This window comes from Zingiber officinale, chromosome 5B (assembly GCF_018446385.1).
Source record: "Zingiber officinale cultivar Zhangliang chromosome 5B, Zo_v1.1, whole genome shotgun sequence".
Classification (NCBI taxonomy): Eukaryota; Viridiplantae; Streptophyta; class Magnoliopsida; order Zingiberales; family Zingiberaceae; genus Zingiber; species Zingiber officinale.
Window position 1 is genome coordinate 88,814,823 of NC_055995.1, and position 23,624 is coordinate 88,838,446.

General features: G+C 36.3%; 3 protein-coding genes and 1 pseudogene across 3 annotated transcripts; 1 reads left to right on the forward strand and 3 right to left on the reverse strand.

Moving 5' to 3' along the window:
• Positions 1–1,482: 1,482 nt before the first annotated feature.
• Positions 1,483–2,299, reverse strand: LOC121987604 (desiccation protectant protein Lea14 homolog). The gene is made up of 2 exons (XM_042541351.1): positions 2,046–2,299; positions 1,483–1,907 (listed from the first exon to the last, which is right to left on the reverse strand). Exons 1-2 carry the CDS (start codon positions 2,249–2,251, stop codon positions 1,631–1,633), a joined length of 483 nt encoding a protein of 160 aa, XP_042397285.1. The 5' UTR covers positions 2,252–2,299; the 3' UTR covers positions 1,483–1,630.
• A 1,294-nt stretch (positions 2,300–3,593) lies between these two features.
• LOC121986820 lies at positions 3,594–5,305 on the reverse strand (annotated as a pseudogene).
• A 5,992-nt stretch (positions 5,306–11,297) lies between these two features.
• On the forward strand, positions 11,298–15,402 carry LOC121984886 (hemiasterlin resistant protein 1-like). Its single transcript, XM_042538051.1, has 5 exons — positions 11,298–11,384; positions 13,885–13,944; positions 14,695–14,772; positions 14,849–15,027; positions 15,122–15,402. Exons 1-5 carry the CDS (start codon positions 11,363–11,365, stop codon positions 15,218–15,220), a joined length of 438 nt encoding a protein of 145 aa, XP_042393985.1. The 5' UTR covers positions 11,298–11,362; the 3' UTR covers positions 15,221–15,402.
• Positions 15,403–16,316: 914 nt separating this feature from the next.
• Positions 16,317–19,448, reverse strand: LOC121984887 (uncharacterized tRNA/rRNA methyltransferase slr1673-like). The gene is made up of 6 exons (XM_042538052.1): positions 19,122–19,448; positions 18,627–18,915; positions 17,931–17,981; positions 17,295–17,693; positions 16,819–16,891; positions 16,317–16,733 (listed from the first exon to the last, which is right to left on the reverse strand). The coding sequence occupies exons 1-5, from the start codon at positions 19,400–19,402 to the stop codon at positions 16,874–16,876; spliced, it is 1,038 nt and encodes a 345-aa protein (XP_042393986.1). The 5' UTR covers positions 19,403–19,448; the 3' UTR covers positions 16,317–16,733; positions 16,819–16,873.
• Between the last annotated feature and the right edge of the window lie 4,176 nt (positions 19,449–23,624).

Below are 23,624 nucleotides of genomic sequence, written 5' to 3' on the forward strand. Positions count from 1 at the left end.
ACAATACGTTACTATCACATGACTTGATATTACTTTTGTAGTAAATCATGCTTGTCAGTTCATAAATATTCTCATTGAACAAAATTTAAAATGTGTGAAAATAATACTTCGTTATCTCAAAGGTGCATAGCTTCCTTTTATATTATTAATTATCTTGAGAATTACATGTCTATAATGATACAGATTGGGCAAACTCTCTTGAAAACAGACGCTCTACTAGTAGATATGCAATATTTCTTGGATGGAACTTTATCTCATGGAATTTCAAAAAATAACATACAGTATCCATTCAAGCATTGAGGTCGAATATAAAACTATAGCAAATACAACTTCTGAAATTATTTAGCTTCAAAACTTCTTTTTAAATTTCATCTTGCGTCAAATATTGTACTTAAAATTTAGTATGGTAATATTAGAGTGATATATCTTATCGTAAATCTAGTATGTTAATATTAGAGTGACATATCTTATCGCAAATCTAATTTTTCATATTAGTATAAATATATAAAAAATAATTTTTATTTTGTTAAAGAAGATATGACAACGTAATAATTATCTGTCTTTTACATATCTACTTATTATTAAATTACTAATATATTTGCTAAGTAATCACATAAAATTATCTAAGAGAGACGTGTCACACAATAATTAGAATTCTTTATATTATTTGATTGAACTTTTATTAATATGTCAATTGATCGATACTATAATCTTCTATCAATGGTATCGTCTGATGGATCTCAAATCATATGGAAATTTATTTCTACCCCTTTCTCTCTCTCTGTGATTGCTTTTCTAATAGGCCATGGGTGGCCCCACGGGATTATCTCGGCTGGTAAAGGCGTGAAAGTTTGCCACTGAGAACATGGGTTCGAGTCCGCAGGGCAACGGGGATTTATTCCCTATCCCTGTGTAAAAAGTCTCGGCCCACTGCGTACTTACCACCGAACTACCGTAATTTATCTTCCTCGTGATGATCCTGGACAGGGTGTAACGGGGGCCCTGAGGGCAAGGGTTTCGCTTTTTTTTTTTTTTTTTTTTTTTTTTTTTGCCACTCTAATAGGCCATGGGTTTCTGGCTACGTTATATCGGAGAAGGGCGAAAATGTCGAAAAGGAGGAATCGGAGCCGAGATTTAGGGCGAGAGAGAGAGAATGAGGCGGACTTCTTCGGCGTTGACTGGAGGAGGCTACTTGACCGTAGGCGATGGACGGGAGAAGCACTAAAAAAGAGGCGTCTACAAATCAGACGTCGTATACCAGCTAGATCTTGTGTATCGTATTGGACACCAATCACCGGTCCACAAAGGCGAACCGAGCCGAGTGCATCCGCCCCCTCGGTCCCAACGAATAAGTTGCAGAAATTAACTCCTTTTTTCGAAATCCAATGGGTCAGAAATTAAAACCTTTTTAGACAATCGAAATTAACATTTTTTTCAAAAATAGAAATAAAAGTATGTATAGGAACAATTAAAACTCCAACATTTTTAATCCTCGGAATTCCTTCTTTTTCTTATTTCCATAACCCAGAAGTTTCCTTAATAAATCATCCCACATTTTTAATTAACTAATAAGTCCCTTCTGAAAATCAAACCGAATGCCATCGCCGTCCATCATCATACCAATCAAATCTCAGTCGTCCGATCCGTCGCCCCCCCGTTTGAAGAGATCAGAGACGGTGGGCAGCTTGATCTCCCCCTTGGCCGACAGCGGGATGGTCAAGTCGCCGACGATCGGCAGGTCAACGATCAGCCCCACGTCCAACTGGTAGTCAATGTCCCAATCGCGGCCGACGTCCTTCAGCAGACTGATCATGAAGTCGTACGGCACCTTCACCGGCACCTCCAACTTCGTCTCCCCGTTCGCCGCCAGCGAGCCCGGATCCGGTATCCTGCCCGAAGCTATCTCCCTTTACCCATTGAATAGATTAAAATTATCAATTAAATTCGATTGAATCAACAATAAAATTTTTATAAAAAAATAGAGTAACTTCTAAAAATACTCTCAAGATTTCAGTAAAAAAAAAAACTGAAAAATTAACGAATACCTGCCGGCACTTTTGAGGGAGAAGGAGACTTCGCAGATGGGGATGGGACGGGAGTAGGGATTCTGGACGGCGACGTCGCTGTGGAAGAGGAAGGAGTTGCGGGAGAAGGACTTGATCGAGACGGCGGCAAGGGAGGCCTCCGGCTTCGGCACGCCAGCGATCTTCTCCGCCACGAACTCCTTTGCCTTGTCGAACAAACTCGCCATTATGTATCGCTATATATAGTTATGTTCTTCTTCTTCTACGTCATCGTGGAGCTACGGCGATGGAGAATATATATAGAGGTAGAGAAGTCAACACCTCATTGGGGGAGGGGGGAGTCAACGGTTGGATGGCGCAGATCGGATCGCACGCGGATTATGAGCTGTGATTTGTGATTTGAATGGAAACCATGTGAAATATCGCCGACCAGGCAAGGAATTAAGAGGGCCTGCGGCTAGGTATATGTAATATATTTGCTGCAAATATATATATATATTACACGCATTGTGTGTAATATAATAATATATAAATTATTTGGGTCTTTGAAAATCCGAATTATTTAGATTTTCTAATGTCACGTTAGAGAATCCCAGCAATAAACTATTATAATGGGCAAATCTTGAAATTATTTTTAGTGTGAATAGAAAAAAGGACAGTAACGTAAATTCATTTTAGGCTTCACCAAAGTTAATTAGTAAATGAGAGAGATTTTTAATAAAATAATAATATATATATAAAGTAAGTAAAGTTTAAAGAGATTTATAATTACCAATTTATTTGGACCATTTACCTAAAAAAAAGTATTCTAAATTGGTTCAAATGAGATAATATTTCAGATTGTACTCTTTAGTCCTGTATAGTTCTGCTTAACTCATTTGACAAGTTGAAAATAATTCTTATACTTAATAAATTATGAAACTTTAAGGCTAGATTTAGCAATTATGCTTAATTAATATTAGTGATCGTACACACACGTCACGTGTGTAATATAATACATTGAAATCATATTGACCTTTTATAATGAAATTATATTAATTAAAGTATTTTAGCATTAAAATACTAAAGTAGAATGATTAGGGTAAAGTACCTGACTTTTGAAAATCTAAATTATTTGGGTTTTTGAAAATCCGAATTGTTTGGATTTTCTAGTGTTATCCTTACGGTTTCTCTATGGAAAAAATTAATTTAATTTAATATTATACTTATCTTAGTAAAAAAAATTTAAAAATATATATATTTTTTAACATTGTCGTGTAAAATATTTATAAAAGATTCTTTGATTATAGTGTTGTCAATTTTAAGATGTGAGACTAAAGATAACTATATTTTTTTATATAAAACAATCAGAGAAAATTAATGATGAGAAAAATTCATAATAGTATACTACAACTGAATCTCGAACTCTAGATCACTGATTATTTCGCTTGTGAAATTATTAATAAATTTTGAAATTATTTTTAGTGTGAATAGAAAAAAAGATATTAATATAATTTCATTTTAGGTTTATAAAATTAGTTAATAAAAAGAGAGACTTTTAATAAAATAGTAACATTATATAGTATTCCATTAATACGGCGTTTCATGAGGTATGGTTTCATTCATTTGGCCCACATATTTATTTATAACGATGACTTCACATGGCGGAGCTCTTCTCGACGTCGACTCCGGCGTCAGCTCTGGCTCTCTCGTTCTCGCCGGAGATCTCCTCGAGGGACCGGCCCTTAGTCTCCGACACAAGGAAGGTGAAGAAGAATCCGAGCATGTTGGTGAAGGCGAGGACGATGAGGGCCTTGCGGATTTTTTGGGGCTCCTGGTTCAGCGTGTAGCTCTGCACGACGAACGCGGCGATGAGGGCGCCGGCCTTGCCGGAGGCAGCGCTAATGGCGTGGCAGGTGGCTCGGATTCGGGTTGGGAAGAGCTCCGCCGGCAGCACGAAGGTGGTGCTGTTGGGGCCGAAGTTGGCGAAGAAAAAGGTGAGCGCGAAGAGGACGGCGAAGAGGGTGGCGTTATGCTCGCGCAGGTAGACGTATTGGACGCCCATGATCAGCATGAACAGGGACATCATGAAGAAGCCCATGAGTTGGATCAGATACCTGGATTAATTCAAAATTAATCAGTTCAATCCAATTGAATTGGTTTGATTCATCCTTTTACCTTCCGATCCTTTCGATGTAGTAGACGGTGAACCAGTAGCCGGGGAAGGTGCCGAACATCGCGACGATGGTCATGGCTTTCGAAATCTCGAACACCTCCCGGAGCGCGTTCACGTCCTTCGCCGGACTCGTGAGGTTGATCGCCTGGAAGATGTCCTTCTGCGTCAAATTTTGGCTGTAGAACGCGATGTCGAGGAGGAACCACGTCGTTGTGGTCCCTACCAAGTGCAACCCGTGCCGGCGGAGGAACTCCTGCGACCAGAGCGAGTACTCGTTGGCGGCCTTCATCTGTCCCACCTTCTCCGGCTCCGCCTCCATCTCTACCTCTAGCACCCGCGCCATGTCCTGCGCAGCCTGCTTCGCGTTCCCGGCGATCAGCGCCGTGTACCGCGCGGTCTCCGGCATCTTCATCCGCCAGTAGAACGTCACCAGCGCGGGCAGAGCCCCCAGCATCAGCACGATCCGCCACATGTAATCCGCCGCCGCCTGCGTGGACCTCACCTGGTCGTCCTTGAACGCCGGCGCTGGGTTGTAGTGCAGGAACACCGCCGACATCGTCATCGACACCAGTCCGGCGAAGATGATCCCGACGCCCTGCATGGCGAACACCGCCGCGATGAACGCGCCACGTGTCTTCTTGTTGGCGTACTCCGACATTATGGTGGCGGAGAGAGGGTAGTCTCCGCCGATGCCGAACCCGAGCCAGAAGCGGAAGAAGCAGAGGGTGAAGAGGACGGGCTTGTGGGCCCTGGCCGGGTCGCCACGGGAGCCGCCGAAGGAGAGGCCAGAGCAGATAGCGCAGACGGCCATGAGGATGAGGGTAATACCGTAGACGCGCTTGCGGCCGAGCTTGTCACCGAGCCAGCCGAAGACAAGTTGGCCGGAGAGTGTGCCGACCAGGGCCACGCCGACTACGGCGTTGTTGACGCCGGTGGGGAGCTTCCCTGGGGTCTTTCCGTCGACACTGGGGAAGTAGAGGCGGCCCAGGAGCTTCGAGATGGTGGTGATGCAGAAGAGATCGTACGCGTCGGTGAAGAAGCCCATGCCGGCGATCACGATCGCCGTGATGTGGTACCACTGCGTCCTGGCAGAGTCCAAGGCATTGAGAACTGCGATCGAAGACATGATTAATGATCAGCTACTACTCGATCAATTTTCCTATGATCTTGGAAGATTTAGAGAGCGTGATTTATACAGCGTTGAGTCGAAACAATGGCGTTTCAATCCTCGAGGCGATCGAGGGAGAACGGGAGCTCGAAGAGCATATTCCATTGTACGCTCATGTTTTTTTGTTGGAGTTGGATAGAGAAGAGAAAGCTTCGATAGGATGTAAGATCATAGTTTGGATTTTGTGGAAGGTGGTTTTTTGTTTTTTACGTAATTCTTTAAAATTGGATTATGTAGCAATTCCATGAAATTTATTGTTTACTTATTTGAAGAAATCACTGTGATAAGCTAAACCCTGTCCGACTGAAGTTCGTGATCAACCTGCCCCAAAAATATACCTTTTAATTTTTTGGATATCTCAAGATTACTACTAATTATCTGACAAGCTTAGCATCATTTGCATGAAGTCTTGCCACCTTGGATTGGTTAGTCATAAATTTGATCTCCATACTCTAATTCAGTAAATATGAATTGGGAATACTGATTTTCCTTGTGCACTTATAGAATGGCATAACAAGGAGTTAAAAAAATAATAATAATTAATTAAACAGGGCAACGTCGTAGGATGATCGATCCGATCCCATGAAAATTAAACATAACAAGTAGTTAAGGAGTCCCAGCCCCGGTCCTTCGACTCAGGAGGCCCAGGGTGAAAAAAAAAGTCCAAAATAATTTTTTAATAATATACAATTCTATTTCTTCTAACATTTCTATTTGTAAAATAGTGTATAATATTATCAGTTTCAAGATTTTTCAAATGTTTTTCTCAATACATTTTTTATTTGTTTACTATTTTGCAAATTGTAACCTAAAAAGATAAATGTAAAAGAGACAATATCAAAGGTTCTAAAATATGAATTTGGGCCCAACTACCCAAGATATCAATTACATACCTAAAAAAATAAAAGTAAAAGATAATATCAAAAATTCTGAAATATGAATTTAGGCCCAATTACCCAAGGCCCCAATTACATACCTATAATACATAATACTAAAAAAAAAAATTAAATTGGGCTCTCTCAAATTCTGGGCCCAAGACCATCGTCCAATGCTGCGCCCTCCTCTAGGGCCGGCCCTGAGGAGTCAGAAGGTGTTGTCCTACAACAAAATCAATTAATTGGTAATTAAGCCATTGCAGGAAAAGTAATCGTGCTTAGCCATGACCTTGAGAAGGTACCAAATGTATTTTTGTTGAACACACGCGACAAGTGATCGATGTCGTTGAAGCGGCAGATGGGTTCGAACGTTTTCCCTCAAGGAACGGTTCTGATGGTCAGATTAAAAGCTCTTTTGAAAAAATTAGCTTGGACTGAATCCGTCATTGTGGCATATAACTTACAAGCATGGCAAACTATCGTGACGCCGAGTGCTATCAAAACTATAGTGTAAACGTAGCCATTAGAACTACCGCAAACTAATGTGAACAACACGACACAAATTGTTGCAATAAAAAATTACAATATTAATAATAAAATTCATACCTATTATTAATATTATTAATGATAATATATAACATATATAAATATCATTATAAGTGAAAATAAAAAAATATATAAATTAAGAAAATAATTACTTTCCGAATAATAATTATTCTCTAATAACTAATAAACAAATAATTATTTTCTAATAATAATTATTCCATAATAATTAGAAAATAAATAACTATTTACTTATAATAATTATTTTCTAATACGCCCTCTCAAGATGGTGTCCCAGAAATGACATCAATCTTGTTACAAATAGCAAATAGCCGAGGTCGAGAAAGCGACTTGGTAAGTGCATCAGCTAACTGATCCTCAGCAGAAATATGAGTAACTCACAGTTCGGAGACCCAAATTATCAGTAAAAAGCACAACGACGTAGTAACCGGAAGAAGCGGATCTATAAAAAATGACTTAATCCATTGGATCTCAGATGCCACAAAGGCAATGACGCGATATTCAGCCTCAGTCGAAGAGCACGCAATCGTGCGTTGTTTGGAAGATGACTCAGGAGTATTTGTGAGAGGTAGCCGATGAGTGATGTCGTCAGCGGCAATCATTGTAGAAGGCGGTCGATGAGTATTCTTTTAGAGCAAAATCTACCAGTGCGATTAACGAAATGACGATTTGTTGAACTTTGTCTTTGATGAAAGAAGACAACAACTAGAAGGAGACAATGTGTTGTTGTTTGAAGGTTGGAATCTGACTTGTCATCAGAATAAGAGCAACAGAGAGAGAAGACTGCATTTTTATGGCTGCATATGCTGGAGCAGATGTAGAAAATCTCCTATTGAACAAAACTTAAAAAAAAAAAACTTACTATTTGGCCTATCAGAAGATAGCTAAAACAATACTCATGAAGGAAAGACCGTTATAATGTGGCTGCTGCTTAAAAAAACAAACAAACAAAGGAGAGGAGGAAGGATGAAATTTGATGTCTTTAAACTTAAGAAAAAAGATAATAATAGTGCTCTTGCTATGAGAAAAAAACAAGAAGAGAAAGAGAAAAGAGGAGGAATTGAAGCTCACTTTTTGAAAGAAGAAAACAAAATTATTATACGGTGGAAAAGAGGAAGTTAGAAAAGAGAATTCTTTTTTTTTAGGAAAAAAAACATAAGAAAGGAAAATAGGGGAGAAAGAAGATTCTAAGAAAGCTAAAGAGATCACAGAAGTGGCCGGACAGAAAGCCCGAGAAAGGCGACACCGATGAAGGAGGTGTCACAGGATGGACTTGAACCCATGAAGGAGAAAGCGAAGGAAGCGGTGGAGTAGCTAAATTTGTAGGGAAAGGGGGGCTGGTGATACAAGGGCGTCGACAGCGGAGGGACAACAAAAACTTTTTTTTTTACGACGATAAGGTTGATGATGGGTTGCCTTTGGACGACGACGCCTCCTCTGGCCGCAGCAACAGGTGAACAGTAGAAAAGACGCGACAACGATGAATCTCGTTGGCGTCAATGACAGAGAAAGGAGAAGAAAGCTAAGTTTTTTTTTTTTGAACCGTGAGAAAAGGAAATGCGGAAGAGAGGAGAATAAGAAAGAAAAAAAATTAAAAAAAAAGATTGTTGTTAAGCTTAATGGTATGATAAGATAGAATTCACATATATTATTAATGATAGCATATCATATGATATATATAACTACCATTACAAGTGAAAATAGGAAAATACATAAATTAGAAAAATAATAAGTATTTCCTAATAATAATTATTCTCTAATAACTAAGAAATAAATAACTATTTTCTAATAATAATTATTTTCTAATAACTAGTAAATAAATAACTATTTACTTATAATAATTATTTCCTAATAGGAGGAGCCTCTCCGGCGGCAAGCTCTTCCTGGGCCTCGCTTGCTCACTATGGTTATTCATCGAACGACTGGTGGGCATGGGGGTAGGAACAGGGGAGGTTCGGCTTCAGCTTGTACTACCACTGAATGATTCACAGATCGGACAACTCTTATTACTGCTTGACGTAATTGCCAAAGCTAGACTCCGAATATTCTTCTGGATAATTTTAGTAGATTGAATGACTTTTATTAATTTTTTTAATGATAAATTTTTATAGAGTTGATAGTTTTTTATTAACTTTATAGAATTTCATATAGTTATGAAACGAATTTCATAGAGTTCTATAGACTTTTTTACAAGACTTTTATCTATATTTGTAAACTTTATGGAAACTGTGTTCTTGACGCAATGGATACTATTGACTTCGTTGATTCACACACGAATACTATAATTCGATACCACAACGGATACTATCGACTCAGTTGATTCAAAATTTTTTATTAAAAACATACCTTTGAAATTTAACGATGAGAAACCCTGAATTGTGCAGTTTTCTAGAGAGAAAGGAATATCTCTCTTGTGACAAAAGAAAAGATAGAGACGTATAGGGTTAAGGGGGTGTATTCAATTTTGGAAAAACATAGATAGTCATGGTCTCGCGCGCCATATTTATCTTTGAATAAAACCTAAAATATCTAATTATTTTTTTAATAAAATAATAAATAACATATTTGTCCATAAAAAACTTTTTCAATTTTTTATACTTTATCTTGTACTTTTTCAACTTTTTTATGCTTTTATCTTGATTTGGCTAAAACACAGAGAGGATAACATTTCACTTTGTAATTTTAAAAAAACTTTAATAATATAATTTTAAATTGAATAATATTATAATAATTTTAAATATTTTTATTTATAAATTTGACCTAAGTTATCATGAAATGTTGATAAACCCTTTAATTTGGTCGAACTTTTAATAAAGTATTGAATTGATAATTTTGATGAGTAATAAAACTAATAATAATATTATTAATTTGATTCGTAATAATATTATTAAAATAAATAAATATAAATATATAAAATTTATAGAGGAATTCTTAAAATTTAAAAATTCTATAAAATAATTTTAGGATCTAATTTCATTATACTTTATTAAATTATCTATTAATTAAGTTGAGAATTAATTTGATTTATTAATATATATTTTATATTAAAACCTAATATCTCAAGTTTCTCTTCCTTGTACGCACAACGTTGTCATCCAAATCTACTTCGACTTCGACCTGCACGTGAGTAGGCGACGAAAGCATCACCAACCACCTCAAACAATTTTTCTATTTGTTTTCCTTATTTCCGGAGCACTATAGGCTTCATTTATTAGATGACACTCCTCATTCTTTTCCATCACGAGCAACTGGAAAAAAAATCTCCACCGGCAGCCTGCCGTCGTAAGCTAACGTCGGAGCAAAGGCTACAAGCGGTTGTCGTTCCGATAGTTCTGATCCGTTCTTTTGCCGTTATAACATCGGAGGGCGCGTTTCAAAGCAATCCACATTATTTACCTAAACTTTCGAATGATGTGAGGCGTTGCCGTGCTGGAACACCCGTTCTGGCCGTTCCACTTCCGTTCCAACGAACCATGGAGAGAGTACTCGACAAAAATGCTTTAGATGACTCTCAGTTTCGCATGAAATGTATGCTGAGAGGTTGATGCAGGCTGCCGAGAGGTTGAAAAGGAACGGGAATTCATAAAAAATTAATATTTGAAGTATATAGAAATATCAAGGACGAGGAGAAAAATTTTTATTTTATTTTTAAAGTTGTATTAAGTATTTTGGAGATCTCTTATTCATTAAAATTTATATCCAAGAAATTCTAAAAGAATTTATGAAAATCTATTGAATTTTTGGATATCAAAAGATTTTCATAGAGTTTTAAAAAGTCAAGTTACCATGACTTTTTAAAACTCTATAAACATATAATTTAGATACCACTAGATTTTTATAAAATTTATAAGAGCATCCACATTAGCTACCCTATATAAAAATTTTATCCTAAATTTTAGATAAAGTAGCTAAAAAATCTTTGCATTAGTTACCCTATAAATTCTCTAAATTTAGATGTGAAGAATAATGATTCTCTAAATTTAGGTAATAAAAAATCTATTCTAAAAGTAAAATAATATTTTTTTTTCAATCTTTCTCCTCCACTCGTTCTTTTCAATCTCTCTCCTTCCATCCATTCTATAAATATAATAATAAAAAAATAGAAGAAAGAAAAGAAAATAATAAAAAATTTGAAGATAATAAAAATTTTAGGATAGTTGATATAGTATATAGTGAAAAATGATTATTTAAATTTAATAAAATTAATTAATTATTTTAAATTTTAGATATAATGATAAAAAAATTAATATAAATACTTTAAAAATTTAAGATGGAATACACCTAAATTTTTAAAATATAAAAAAGCCATTCAACTAAAAGTCTAAATACACCGTGGCCAAAATTGGAAATTGAATTCCGGGCCCATCTAAATCCTTAACTCCTCTCATTCCCGATGCTTCTGGAACCAATGAAGTTGTAAATTTATATAACGGTGAAGGGCAAATTTGGAAATTCGCCTCTTAACACAGACCCGCTCCTCCTCTATATAAACTCCCCTACCGTCTCAGGTCTCCTCCTCCCGAACTTTCTAGGTTTTCGTTTGTCGGCACTTTCGGTCTCCTGTTGATTAGCGATCATGCCTCGACGTAGCTCCGGTGGTATGTTTTCAATATCTAGTTCTTCTTTTATTATCTACTGCCTCGTTAGTGATTGGATCTGTAAGTGCTTCGTGTTCCTACATTTTGTGTCTTGGTTTTCTTAAATTTTTTCCCAGAGTTTTTGAATGCTTTTGTTCCTCTGATGCTTCCTCTGGATAGATCTGATTGTTGTTGTTCACTGTTGTTCTGAACAAGTTGAACCATAGAATGGAAATAAAACTTGGTAGTTGGTAGGGGATACCGAGCGAAAGGTTTTCTAACCATTTGTTCTCATAAGGATGGGATTAGGGCAGATCTTCGGCTTTATTGAGTTATGCCTATTTTCTTATTCAACTAGTTAAAAATAGATCTCATAGATTGATGGTAATTGTTATGCTGGTTGTTGTCACATTGGGATGGGTTCACTATCAGTTCTTGGGTTTTATTGAGTTAAGAATATTTTCTGTGCAGGTTTTTTCCTTCATTATTCAACTAGTTTAAAATAGATCTCAAGCATGTCTATATATTGTTAGATATTGTTATGCTGGTTGTTACAATAATCATGTAATAGGTGCCTGCACAGAGATTGGCGTTTGATGGAACTGATTAAATCGTGTAATGGATGCCTGTACATAGATTGGTGTTGGATGGAAGTGACTAACCTTATTGTATGCTTCCCCTTGTGTAGACTGATATTGAGAAACAATAGTTATTGAGGACTAGGGATCTTCTTTTTAACTTGATATCTACTTTTACAAATATATTGATATCTCTTCTGTCATTTAAATTCCAGAAACATGTAATAAATAATTGTTTGAGAATATAAATTGAGTTAATGGTAATAGATATGGTAATAGACTCTTCAAATGTGTTTCACTGGCATATATTGTTTATTGAATTGCTAGATAAATGTGCGACGATAAGGGAATTTGTTTGGCCAGTTGGAAAGAATAGAAAAATTTTAGTCCGATTTCCCCCAAAAGTTTGGTTACCATTGTTTTGAAATTGGGACTGAAGATGGCGGTAATGTGGTGAATCAATAATGAATATATTTCCACTTTGTATGCATTGAATGTCATGAATTAAAAAAATGAGTTAAATTAAAAGTTTGGTAGTGTGTCTATCTGCTGCATCTGTCTCAATTTATAATATAGTTAACAAATATCCACCTTTTTTACAGACTTAACTTGATATAGTGGATGTGGTTTTTTTTATAAATTCTTAATTAGCTATTTGTTAACTATATACATATTTTCTCTAACAAGTTTAACTGTGGTTGAGAGTATATATTTATTGAAACTCGAGAAACCTAAGCACTAACTAACGAAGTGAAGAATTTTGTTAAATCAATCTCATATGAAGTGTCAAATTAAATGATTGAGTGTTGATTTATAACATTTACAATTACTAGCCTTTTCTGTTTGTGGAATACAGGAATGAAACTATTTTATTCATTTATTACTTCTAATCAGTTGGAAATTTACATATTTGATGTTTCAAATTAATGCAAATCTGTGTGTCTATGTTAAGTTTTCATTTATGTATATGTGGGTATTTATATAGGCTGCTGGGTAAGAAACTCCTTAGATTTGAGTTGTTGGCAAACAAAAAGCATGGTTTATTAGAATTTACAGATGCCGTTTCCAATTTGATGCTAAATCTGTGGCATCATTGTTTTAAAATGTTTTGCCTAAGTTATTTTAGCAAGGTTTTGCCTCATCTAGTTGCTTTGCAGCCCTTTTAAAAAGTAGCCCAGTTGGATTGCCTAGGTGACTCGTGCAAGTTTAATGTAAACAGCTTGTTTTTTTAGAACTTCAAGTAATTAAGTTATTCGAAATTTAAATTAACCTGTGTCCTGAATGTATTGAATGGCTTAATCAGATGACACTGAAACATTGTCCTGAACATGCCAAAATTATTTACTATAAAAGACATATTTAAATTAACTCCATCTACCAAGAATCCCAAATGCTTGGAAGGATTGTAATACAATAGAAACTGAAAACATTGTCATGAAGATATGTTACCTACACCTGTTCAAATATTCACCTTAGATGGAAAAACTGAGCACCTGAGTTAAATTTGTAAAATAAGTAGGTTCCCATGTGATTTTAAGAAAACCCCTACACATTATGACCTGATTATAGGTTGTAATCAAGCATGTGAATCCGAGTTAAATGGGTTGGGTACTCATGAATACTTGATTGTCAGTGCCCATTGCCATCCATATACTGAAAAGCTTCAACTGTCAATTATTACAAATGTCATGGTAATCTTTTTTCTATCCTCATCAAGGGGTGGACTCTACGCTGCATTCTTGTATTTGTAATCCTTTAGTAGATCTGTTTGGGCTATTGCTGATTAGTTACTTTGCACTATTTTTTGATGCGTCTATATCTGATCCCATAGGTTTTTGTTTTCTTGTTTATGTACTTTTTTGATTCTTGGTTTTTCTGACCTTATGTTTTATGTGTTTTATTTGCTGTACTCTATGTCACATGTGTCTAACCTGATTTAATAGGTCGTTCTGCCCCTCGTGCTGCTCCACGCCCGGCTCCCATGAGGAACCCTCCACAACCTGGTATTGCTTCACTCTTTTGGAACATTCATCAGTTGACAGGTTTTGAATACATAATCATCTGAGAACAATGAATCATTTAGTTAACCAAATACTAAAAATTCAATCAACTGTAATCACCACCTCAAAGCTACACTCGTTCATTGTCAGCTAGTTTTCTCCTCTCATTGCTTCTTTTATTAATTAGTTAATGAAATCTAAATTTTGTAAAAAATATTAAATGACCCATGTATTTACTCTGAATAATCAGAAAATATTTGTACTTGCAAAAAAAGTTACATTCTGATGTTATTATAATATTTTAATCCATAATCAAAATGAATTCCTATTAACTCTTTAATAGCTGAACAAAGCAGATAGTATCAAAATAAACAGAGTGACAGAGAGTATTTTTGGAGGAATATTGTCTTATGTTTTTTTTTTTACATTAACATCAATTTATATCTATCCTTGAAGAAAAAGAAAGAATTGTTCCTCTTCATCTTGAATTTATATTCTTAGCTTCTGAAATGTGCTCCATTGCATCTCCTTTGTTACATTGTATCTCATTTCTAATCTGTGACCAATTAATCAAATGGCATCATTGATGTCTCCGAAGCTATTTGGTCCAATATTCTGGATTGTGTTCCCTGCAATGTTCAAACACGTTTAGTTCTATCGCTTGACTTCTGCATTAGTTTGGTTTTGAATGTTCACCCTTTTTGTATTACTACGTGAGAAAACTTCTTCCAACCCCCGATTTGTGTGCTGCAGTTCACCAAGCGCCACCTCCAGCTCCTGTTCAGGCTGGTGGGTCAGTCCTTGGAGGAATCGGATCCACCATCGCTCAAGGTTCATCACCTCTTTGCCCACTTATAATTTTGCTGATCTAATAGCAAATCTCTGATCTCTTAGTTCCTCTTATCAGGGATGGCGTTTGGCACAGGCAGTGCTATTGCTCACAGTGCAATAGATGCTGTTATGGGACCTCGCACCATCCAGCACGAGACCGTGGCATCTGAAGCTGCAGCAGCCGTCCCTGCCGCCCCAATGGGCAATGCCGTGGGCACCGACGCATGCGGTGTTCACTCGAAAGCTTTTCAGGATGTATGTTACCACTCTCTTTCTATCCGACTTATTTTGGACGTTGAACCTTTATAAGTGTTGCTGACTTAACTTTTTCATATACTTGTGGATGCAGTGCGTTAACAATTTTGGGAGCGACATAAGCAAGTGCCAATTTTATTTGGATATGCTGAATGAGTGCCGCCGAGGTTCCGGTGCTTCTTTCAACGCTTGATCTATTTCGTCTTATGCTTTTGCATATGCTGACGCATTTAAGCATTAATACGTGTGCCTATGAATTCGGCATATTTATGATGTTCAATTAAGTTTGTTACTAGAAAGCAAACAGATAAAAACTGCACGCTATTATTTTGTTTTAGAGTAAATCTTGCTGGTCATAATTTGGCCAGTTAGAAATCTCTATCTCTCAATTAAAATGTATGTATGGACATACATATAATTAATGTGGCCATATGAAATTACTAAAATACCTATGTATATACATGCATGTATATATTCTAGCTGGCCAGATTCTGGCCATTTAACAATACCCTTTGTTTTAAACCAAATAAACAACTAAGCTCGTCAATATATACTTTCGTTACTTCTCAAATCACCATCGTTTATGTTTCATTTCAATTTTTAAAAATAAACTGCGTGGATAAAATTAAATTATTATTATTATTTCTTTTTAAAAAAATTAGAGAATAATTTTTTTGTGCTCCTTGAAATTCTTATAAAATTAAATGTATTCATTTTGTATTTTCAACTTAACGTATTCGAATATTTAAATTTTGAAAAACCTAATCCCTTAAAAAAATATTTATTTTGCATTATAATTCTATTTGTAAAAACTTAAAAACCAAGTTGATTTTTTTGCAACTAAAGATATTTATTTTGTATTTATAACTTATAAATTCTATTTTAAAAATTAAAAGTTCTCAGAAAAAAATATTATTCAATGTTAAATTCGTTCACTTGATTTTTAAAACGAACATTTCTTTTAAAGCGTGGTACGACCGCAAAAATCAGTTTATTATATGTAAAACAAGATAGAGAATTCAATTTCCTTACCATTTTTTTTTCCAAATATTATTTTGTTCTATAATTATATTTTATATTTTTCAAATACTTCAAAGCAAAATGAAAACAAAAATCACAAGACATGTTTGTCTAATAAAATAAATTTTATTAGAAATAAACAACGTTTGTTGGCACGATAACGCGTTTGTTCGACAAGAAAAAACAAAGGAACAAAAGAATTTAAAACCAGAGCGGACGGAATGGCAATTGAGCAATTCATTCATTCTTATTCGAGTGTAGTCTAAACGACAGTTCAATTGACTTTGGATATACTCAATTGTGTTGTATATGTCCAACTTCCACTTAGCCCACTCGATTTACCTGACGTATCTAACTTGGTAAACTATGCTCCATTTACCTAACTCTCTTATCTTGTTCGTCTTGGCCAATTCAATCAACCCATTATCCACTGACCTGCTCAATCATTTTGGCTCACTTAATCAGACAACCCGTATAACCCATGTAGCTTATAAACTTAATCAATCTATATGTTCAGTCAACCCACTTGATCAAGTCCGTCTCAATCAACCTATTCATCCTACCAAACATAGTATTAGACTGACAATTAATATTATCATAACCAGTGGCGAACGAGACAGTGGTGGAGCCAGCCCGGGTGATCTACCCGTGCTGTGGGCCATGAGCACCGACGTCTTTGTCCCGGGCTAGCCGCCGACAAATAAAAGGAATCAATTAGATGCCAAACCGAAGATCATATGAGCAGTTAATGGAGCTGCCTAAATAAATTACCAGCCAGCATTGCAAAGGTCCAAGCTAAGGTATCATTTTCTTCCTTGGCATATATTCAATGGTTCTGCACGCACTGAATCACACAAAGCATACGAAGATACACTAATCAAACCGAGTGATAGCATAGAACAACGATTGAAAAGGATGATAACAATAACACAGGCACACTGAAATATGCTAACCTTGTTACTTCTGTGGACGCAATGCATATCATAGAGTCAATTAATCACCTCAGGTCAACACAAGAAACCTTATATATTATTATCATTTGCCTCTTTAAAATCAAATTGATTCTATTTGCTTAAGACATTCTTTGGAGGAGAAATTTATTTATCTAAGCTGGTTATTTGCATTGGCTTCATTCACAACTATCATTATGGGGCTACTTTATTTTTCTATTATATTCAGCATTAGAAGAGGAAAAAAAAAGCAATAAACACGAAATGTAGATACTAACAATAGAATGATTATCTTACATGTCTATGTGTTTCTGGTTGTAGCATAAACAGAAATATTCCTCCGGCGACTGAAACATTAAGGGACTCGAAACCACCAGCCATGGGTATGCTCACTAGCTCGCAAGTCTGGACAGTTTGCTTAGAGAGACCCTTCCCTTCACTGCCTAATACCAAGCATAGGGGTTTACCTGCCAACAACTCCACAAGTTCATGAGATAGTGAGCGAGTTGCATTGGATCCGTTCACAGTACTCTCGGGGTGGCCTGCCAATAGCTTCATATCATGTTTAGACTTTAGAGCTATTAGGTGAGACCAGGAACCAGACACTAGAGGGAGTTGAAAGGAAGCTCCACGGGATGCTCGAAGGGCTTTTTCATTGAAGGGATCACAGCAGCTAGGAAGCAGAAAGGCACCATCCTGTGTTTGAGATAAGTCAATTTGTTGCAAGAAAGTTCTTACTTAACAGAATTCTTGAACTTAGATGATCATAAATATTTATGATGTTCTTTAGTTAAAATGGTATAGAATTCCCTTCGTGTTAAGTAGATGAGTGAATTTTTCATGCATTTGTATTGTAAAATTTCAAAAATACTACAGGAGGATAACATATTGAATATAAGGGATCATGATTAGCTGCCGTATCATGTAACCTACCCATTTGAAAGCCATGGCAGATCTTAGTAAAGTGCCTAGGTTACCAGGGTCCTGTCATTAAAAAAAAACTTATGTTAGGTTGGGAATTAAGAGATTAAACATATTGAAAGAACTATTAGTTGGTTCAAAATCCATCTTAAGATATGACTATTTTTATGTATTTAATTGATAGGGAATTAGTCATTATGTTTTTAAGATTGTAGTTGACATATATAGGAGTAGCCCCATTAATACAGTGAAGAGTTAACTTTAGAAGTAGGAAACGGTGAAGGATAACACTCAATCGTGTTTCCTAAAACTTCACTGTGCAACATATAAAATTATGGTCACTATATGTATTACAACTATATGTCACAATCTAGAAAATAAATAAAAATCTCAAGAAGAACAATCTCTTTAATATTATCTAAGTCATGTCAATTTATGATATTAAAATAGAATTGAGAAAATTATAGGATCAATGTTTGGTTTCATTTTTACAGCATTAACAACATTCTTTGAGTTATATAAATCCAATTAAGTTCAAAAGCATCGGCATAAATAATCAAACTACTATGATCAGTAAAAAACTTCAAGAAATCTGATAAAGCCCTCAAAGTCTATTGTCAAAGGAGTACTGTGTCACATTCGCCAATCATACTAAAAGAAAAATCAGTAGGGTACAAGTAGACCCTTGGAAGAAATGAAATTTAGTACCTGGATCCCGTCAAGGACCAACAGCCGGTGAAGCAAAGGAAAGCAATGCTGATTAATTTCATCATTCTCCTCGAGGTTTAAGAAACTTCTAGGGAGCTTCATAAGAGCAATAGCTTCGGTCGAATCAACCGACTGAATACCAGAAACCTTCCTCATTACGGAAGGGCTCACATTCACAACCGGAGAGGATGAAGGGAATCCTTCAGGGGCTTCTGCACCATCCACCAAAAGAAGGCAATCCACCAAAGAATAATCCTCATGCTTCAGTTTCAGAAACCGGCATATCTCCCTGAATATATTTGTTCAAATAAAAATACCAATTTGTTCAGTTGTAAAGTTCAAGTCCATCAAGTTTAGAACCAAAAAAAAAAAAAAAAAAAACAAATCAATATATCTGCGACAAAACTAAAAACCCAAAAATTGATAGGTGCAAACTGGTAGGCTACTTAAGATTTCCAATTACTCTAAAAGCACAAGAGCGGAGGCAAGTCTTACAGGATGGGGGTGAGGCCGACGACGAGGGCGGAACCGCAGGAGCGACGGTATGAGGAGCTGATCCGGAGCTTGACGCAGTGCTTAACAAATGGGTTGAACGCGCTCGTTATCCTCGCAGGCGGCCTCAGAAATGGAGGAGAGGAAGGTGCGAGTTGCCCCTCGCCCTCGCTATCTGACACTCTTCTTCCTCTTCCTTGACATCGAATGTTGGGAGAGGGAGAAGACAAGTTAGCCAACGAGAAGGAGACGGGACGAAGAGTTGGAGTTGCAGCCATCGGCATCTCTCTCCCTTTCTTCCTTCTCGGCTGACGTCTTCTGTGGTTGCGACTTGCGAGGGATCACATCACAGGACCCAGGGTGGCTCAATTAAGGCCCAAAACTTGGTCTGCGATTCGTCTCTGCTCGGCCCAAATAAAGAAACAGAATGAAGCTTCAATAACCAACGAGCAATTTTGTCACGCGTGTACAGGTTGTAATGGACCGATAAATTATATGTTTTAGTTCCTAATTTCTGTGCTTTAAAATTTATAGACTAATGCAACTATTAAATCGATAGACATATCAGGCCAACGTATCGGTCGGATGGGCCAACCCATTTAACTTGGCCGAAGTGCAGAAGTAAATAAAACTGAGAATATGGATAGAGAAGCGCGCGAGCAGATCTCTTGCTATAACTTTTTTTTTTTTTATTATTTTAATTAGAGGATGGATTACTTTTAATTGTGAGTGGATTGTAGTTGTGATTACATGGAACAAGGAATATGTTCCTTCCTTGCTATTTTAATTGTATTCCTTTGAAGACGAGGCTTATTGGACTTGTTCTTCGGAAGTTGAGCATCTTTCAACTTTGGAGTCCTCTTGCTCTTGTTCTTGATCCACTGAGTCACCCTCTTTGGATTCTTTTTGATCTTGCACAGTGGAGGGAATCTCATAAATCTTCGTCAATTTGCTCCAAAGTTCTTTGACGTCTTTATACTCTCCAATTTGAGCCAAAATATTGCTTAGCAATAAATTGACCAATAGCTTGGTCACTTTGTAATTTGCCTCGCTCCTTTGAATTTGCTCTTGGCTCCACTTGCTTCTCTTTAGAATCTTGTCTTTTGAATTTCTTGGAGCTTCAAAGCCTTCCATTAGAGCAAACCATTGCTCTATCTCCATCATCAAGAAATTTTTGATTCTTGATTTCTAAGAATCGAAACTCGTCATAGTGAATGATGGAGACACCCTCGTGTCGAATCCTAATCCATCTCCGAATTCCATTTGAAATTGAGCTCTTGATAAAATCTTTTACTTGATGAAATTTGCTTCAACTTCTTTACCCTCTAGCCTTGTTGCCCCTTCCGGCGATGATTCCGATGAAGAGCGACCTCGCTCTGATACCACTTGTTAGGATCGAAATGTGCTAGAGGGGGGGGGGGGGGGGTGAATAGCTCGTCGTGCTCGTCGTTGCTTGCTTCTTGGTGATGATAGGCAGCGGAAAATACAAGAAATAAAAATACAACGCTAATACGAAGAATTTACTTGGTATCTACCTCAAAAAGAGGTGACTAATCCAAGGATCCACACACGATACACACTCTCCATTATGAAAACACTCCTTTACGGTAACTACCAAAGGCGGAGAAGCCTTGTACAAACCCACACAACAAATACAACTCACGTAAGAAGAAAATATAAAATATGCAAATAAAAACTCCTTCTTGCTTACTTGTTGCTTGTTGTTGCCTCTTGAACCTTGGAAGTGTATCTACACTTGTCTCCAAGAGCCTTCAAGATCTGGCTGTGAGAGTGAAGAAAGTGTTGTGAAGATCGGAGAAGAATCGCAGCTGTAGCCGTGTAAGCCGTGCGAAGAAGAACGCTCGTCAACGGATATAATCTGCGCCAACGGTCGGATCCCAATTGATTGAATTGCTCTCAATCGATTGGGAAGACTTTGGATCGATCGGTTGATCGATCCAGAGCGCCTCTGTGCTCTCTGGAACTCGCTTGAATCGATTACCCGATCGATTCACTAACCCTCGCGCGATTCCAGTCTCTCAATCAATCGCCCGATCGATTGGGAGTAGCTTCTGTCCGATCGCGACGCTCCCCCAATCGATCAGTGAATCAATTGGGAGAAGCTTTTGTCGCGGCACCTCACCCAATTGATCAATCGATTGATTGGACATGAGTCAATCGATCGGTTGATCGATTTGGCCCATTAGTGATTTGTCAAATCAAATCCAAAGTCCCTAAAACCAACATCCGGTCAACCATGACCTATTGGGACATCATGCCTAGCATCCGATCACCCTCGACCTGCTAGGATTTCCTCACTAAATGTCTGGTCAATCCCTTTGACCCACTTAGACTTTTCTCCTTGTGCCAAGTATCCGGTCAACCCTTTGACCTACTTGGACTTCTCAATACCAGGTGTCTGGTCAACTTTGACGCACCTGGATTTCCACGTGCCTGGCTTCACTCACCAGGACTTCCTTTCTGCCTAGCTTCATTCACTAGAACTTCCCATCTGCTTGGCTTCACTCACCAAGACTTTCACCTAGCTTCACTCACTAGGGTTTCCCATCTGCCTGGCTTCACTCACCAGGATTTTCACCTAGCTTCACTCACTAGGATTTTCATACTATCTAGCTTCACTCACTAGGTCTTTCACCTGGCTTCACTCACCAGGATTTCCCAATTGCTTGGCTTCACTCACCAGGACTTTCCATCTACTTGACTTCACTCACCAGGACTTTCCATCTACTTGACTTCACTCACCAGGACTTCTCCTCTGCCTAGCTTCACTTACTAGGTCTTTTACCTGGCTTCACTCACAAGGATTTTTCAATCAAGTATCCAGTCAGTTTTGACCTACCTGACTCTTCTTCACATCTAACTGGTCAACCTTGACCAGAGGAGAATTGTACCAACAATCTCCCCAAATGAACGATTGTACCTGCAATCTTCATGTATTGTCAGCCTCCATGTATTATCAAATATCGAAACTCAAACATCAAGACTTAAGCTTGAGCCATCTCAAGCTTAGTCAACCAGGTCAATCTTGACCTAGGGAATATTGCACCAACAAAATCTAAACTAAACTAAACTAAATTTAAAATTAAAATTAAATTAAATTCAAACTAAATTAAAATTAATTAAATTTAAAATAAAAATTAAATTAAATTAAAATTAATTAAAAATTTAAATTAAATATAAACTAAACTTAATTAAAATTAAACTAAAACTAAATTAAAATTAAACTAAACTTAATTAAATTTAAACTAATTAAACTAAAGTTAATTAAATTAAAACTAAACTTAAAATTAAATTTAAATTAAATTAAATTTTTACTAAACTTAAATCAAAATTAAACTAAACTTAATTAAATTAAAAATTAATTTAAACTTAAAATTAAATTTAGACTATATTAAAATTAAACTAAACTTAATTAAATTAAAACTAATTTAAAAATTAAACTAAACTTAATTTAAAATTAAACTCAACTTAACTAAATTCAAATTAAACTAAATTAAAATTAAATTAAGATTAAATTAAATTTAAAACTAAATTAAATTTAAACTTAACTTAAAACTTAATCAATTTAAACTTAAATTAAAACTTAACTTATTAAAATTATTAATTAAAACTAAGCTTAACTTAAATTAAAAGTAAACTTACTTAAAATATTAGTACTTAAACTTAATTAAAATTTCAAAACTGAATTATTAAAAACTTAATTTAAAGCTCAAATTAAAGTATAACTTAAAACTTAATACTAATTACTTAATGAACACAATTACTTTCCACTATCTTAACTTTAAATAAATTTAAATTAATAACAATAATTAAAAAAAGGTTCGATCGACCGAATGACTTGTTAGGTAGACCATACACTACGTTTACTCTGAACTACACTCTGAATCGATTAAGTGGAGCAATTATTTGTTCGGTCGACTGAAAAATTAGTCCAGTTAACCAAAAATATCAGTTAATCGCTGAAACCTATCTTCAATTATTCAGTCGACCAAACACCTAGTTTAGTCGACCGAACACTTTAATTCAATGTCATCTACTGTGCAAATATCTACCTATGATCAATTTATCATTCGAACAAAAACTCGGTTTGGTCATCCAAAAACCAATTGGCTTCTTCCTATTGGTTGATAAATCGGTGATTTTAAGGAATTGGTCGACCGAACATACTCTATATATACGAGACTCGGGCAGAGAGCTTGTTTCATCCAAATCTCATCTTTCTGACTTCTGCTCTTTCATTCTGATTGTTGCTTGAAGCCAACCTCGGATTTGAATCATGCCTCAGTATGGTTTACAAGTATCTACTTTTCTTTTATGCTATTTATACTTTTTATTGAATTTATTGTAGCAAAAAACTTCATAAACTTGCCCAACAAAGAGGCTAGCTCCTCTAACCCTAGCCAGGACCCTAGGTTTTCTACAAAAGACCTACATCAATCTTTTAACAACAAAATTTTTTTAGTAGTAGGAACTAGATGTCCTGAT

Excerpts from the sequence above, each read along its gene's own strand:
- LOC121984887 (XM_042538052.1), bottom strand. The coding sequence starts at position 19,402 with ATGCCGATGGCTGCAACTCCAACTCTTCGTCCCGTCTCCTTCTCGTTG. Across the intron at positions 18,916-19,121 it reads GTCGGCCTCACCCCCATCCT|GGAGATATGCCGGTTTCTGA; the intron begins GTAAGACTTGCC and ends AAATATATTCAG. Across the intron at positions 17,694-17,930 it reads CTGCCATGGCTTTCAAATGG|GATGGTGCCTTTCTGCTTCC; the intron begins GTAGGTTACATG and ends TCTCAAACACAG.
- LOC121987604 (XM_042541351.1), bottom strand. The coding sequence starts at position 2,251 with ATGGCGAGTTTGTTCGACAAGGCAAAGGAGTTCGTGGCGGAGAAGATC. Across the intron at positions 1,908-2,045 it reads TCCCTCAAAAGTGCCGGCAG|GGAGATAGCTTCGGGCAGGA; the intron begins GTATTCGTTAAT and ends CAATGGGTAAAG.
- LOC121984886 (XM_042538051.1), top strand. The coding sequence starts at position 11,363 with ATGCCTCGACGTAGCTCCGGTG. Across the intron at positions 14,773-14,848 it reads CGGATCCACCATCGCTCAAG|GGATGGCGTTTGGCACAGGC; the intron begins GTTCATCACCTC and ends TCCTCTTATCAG. Across the intron at positions 15,028-15,121 it reads ACTCGAAAGCTTTTCAGGAT|TGCGTTAACAATTTTGGGAG; the intron begins GTATGTTACCAC and ends TTGTGGATGCAG.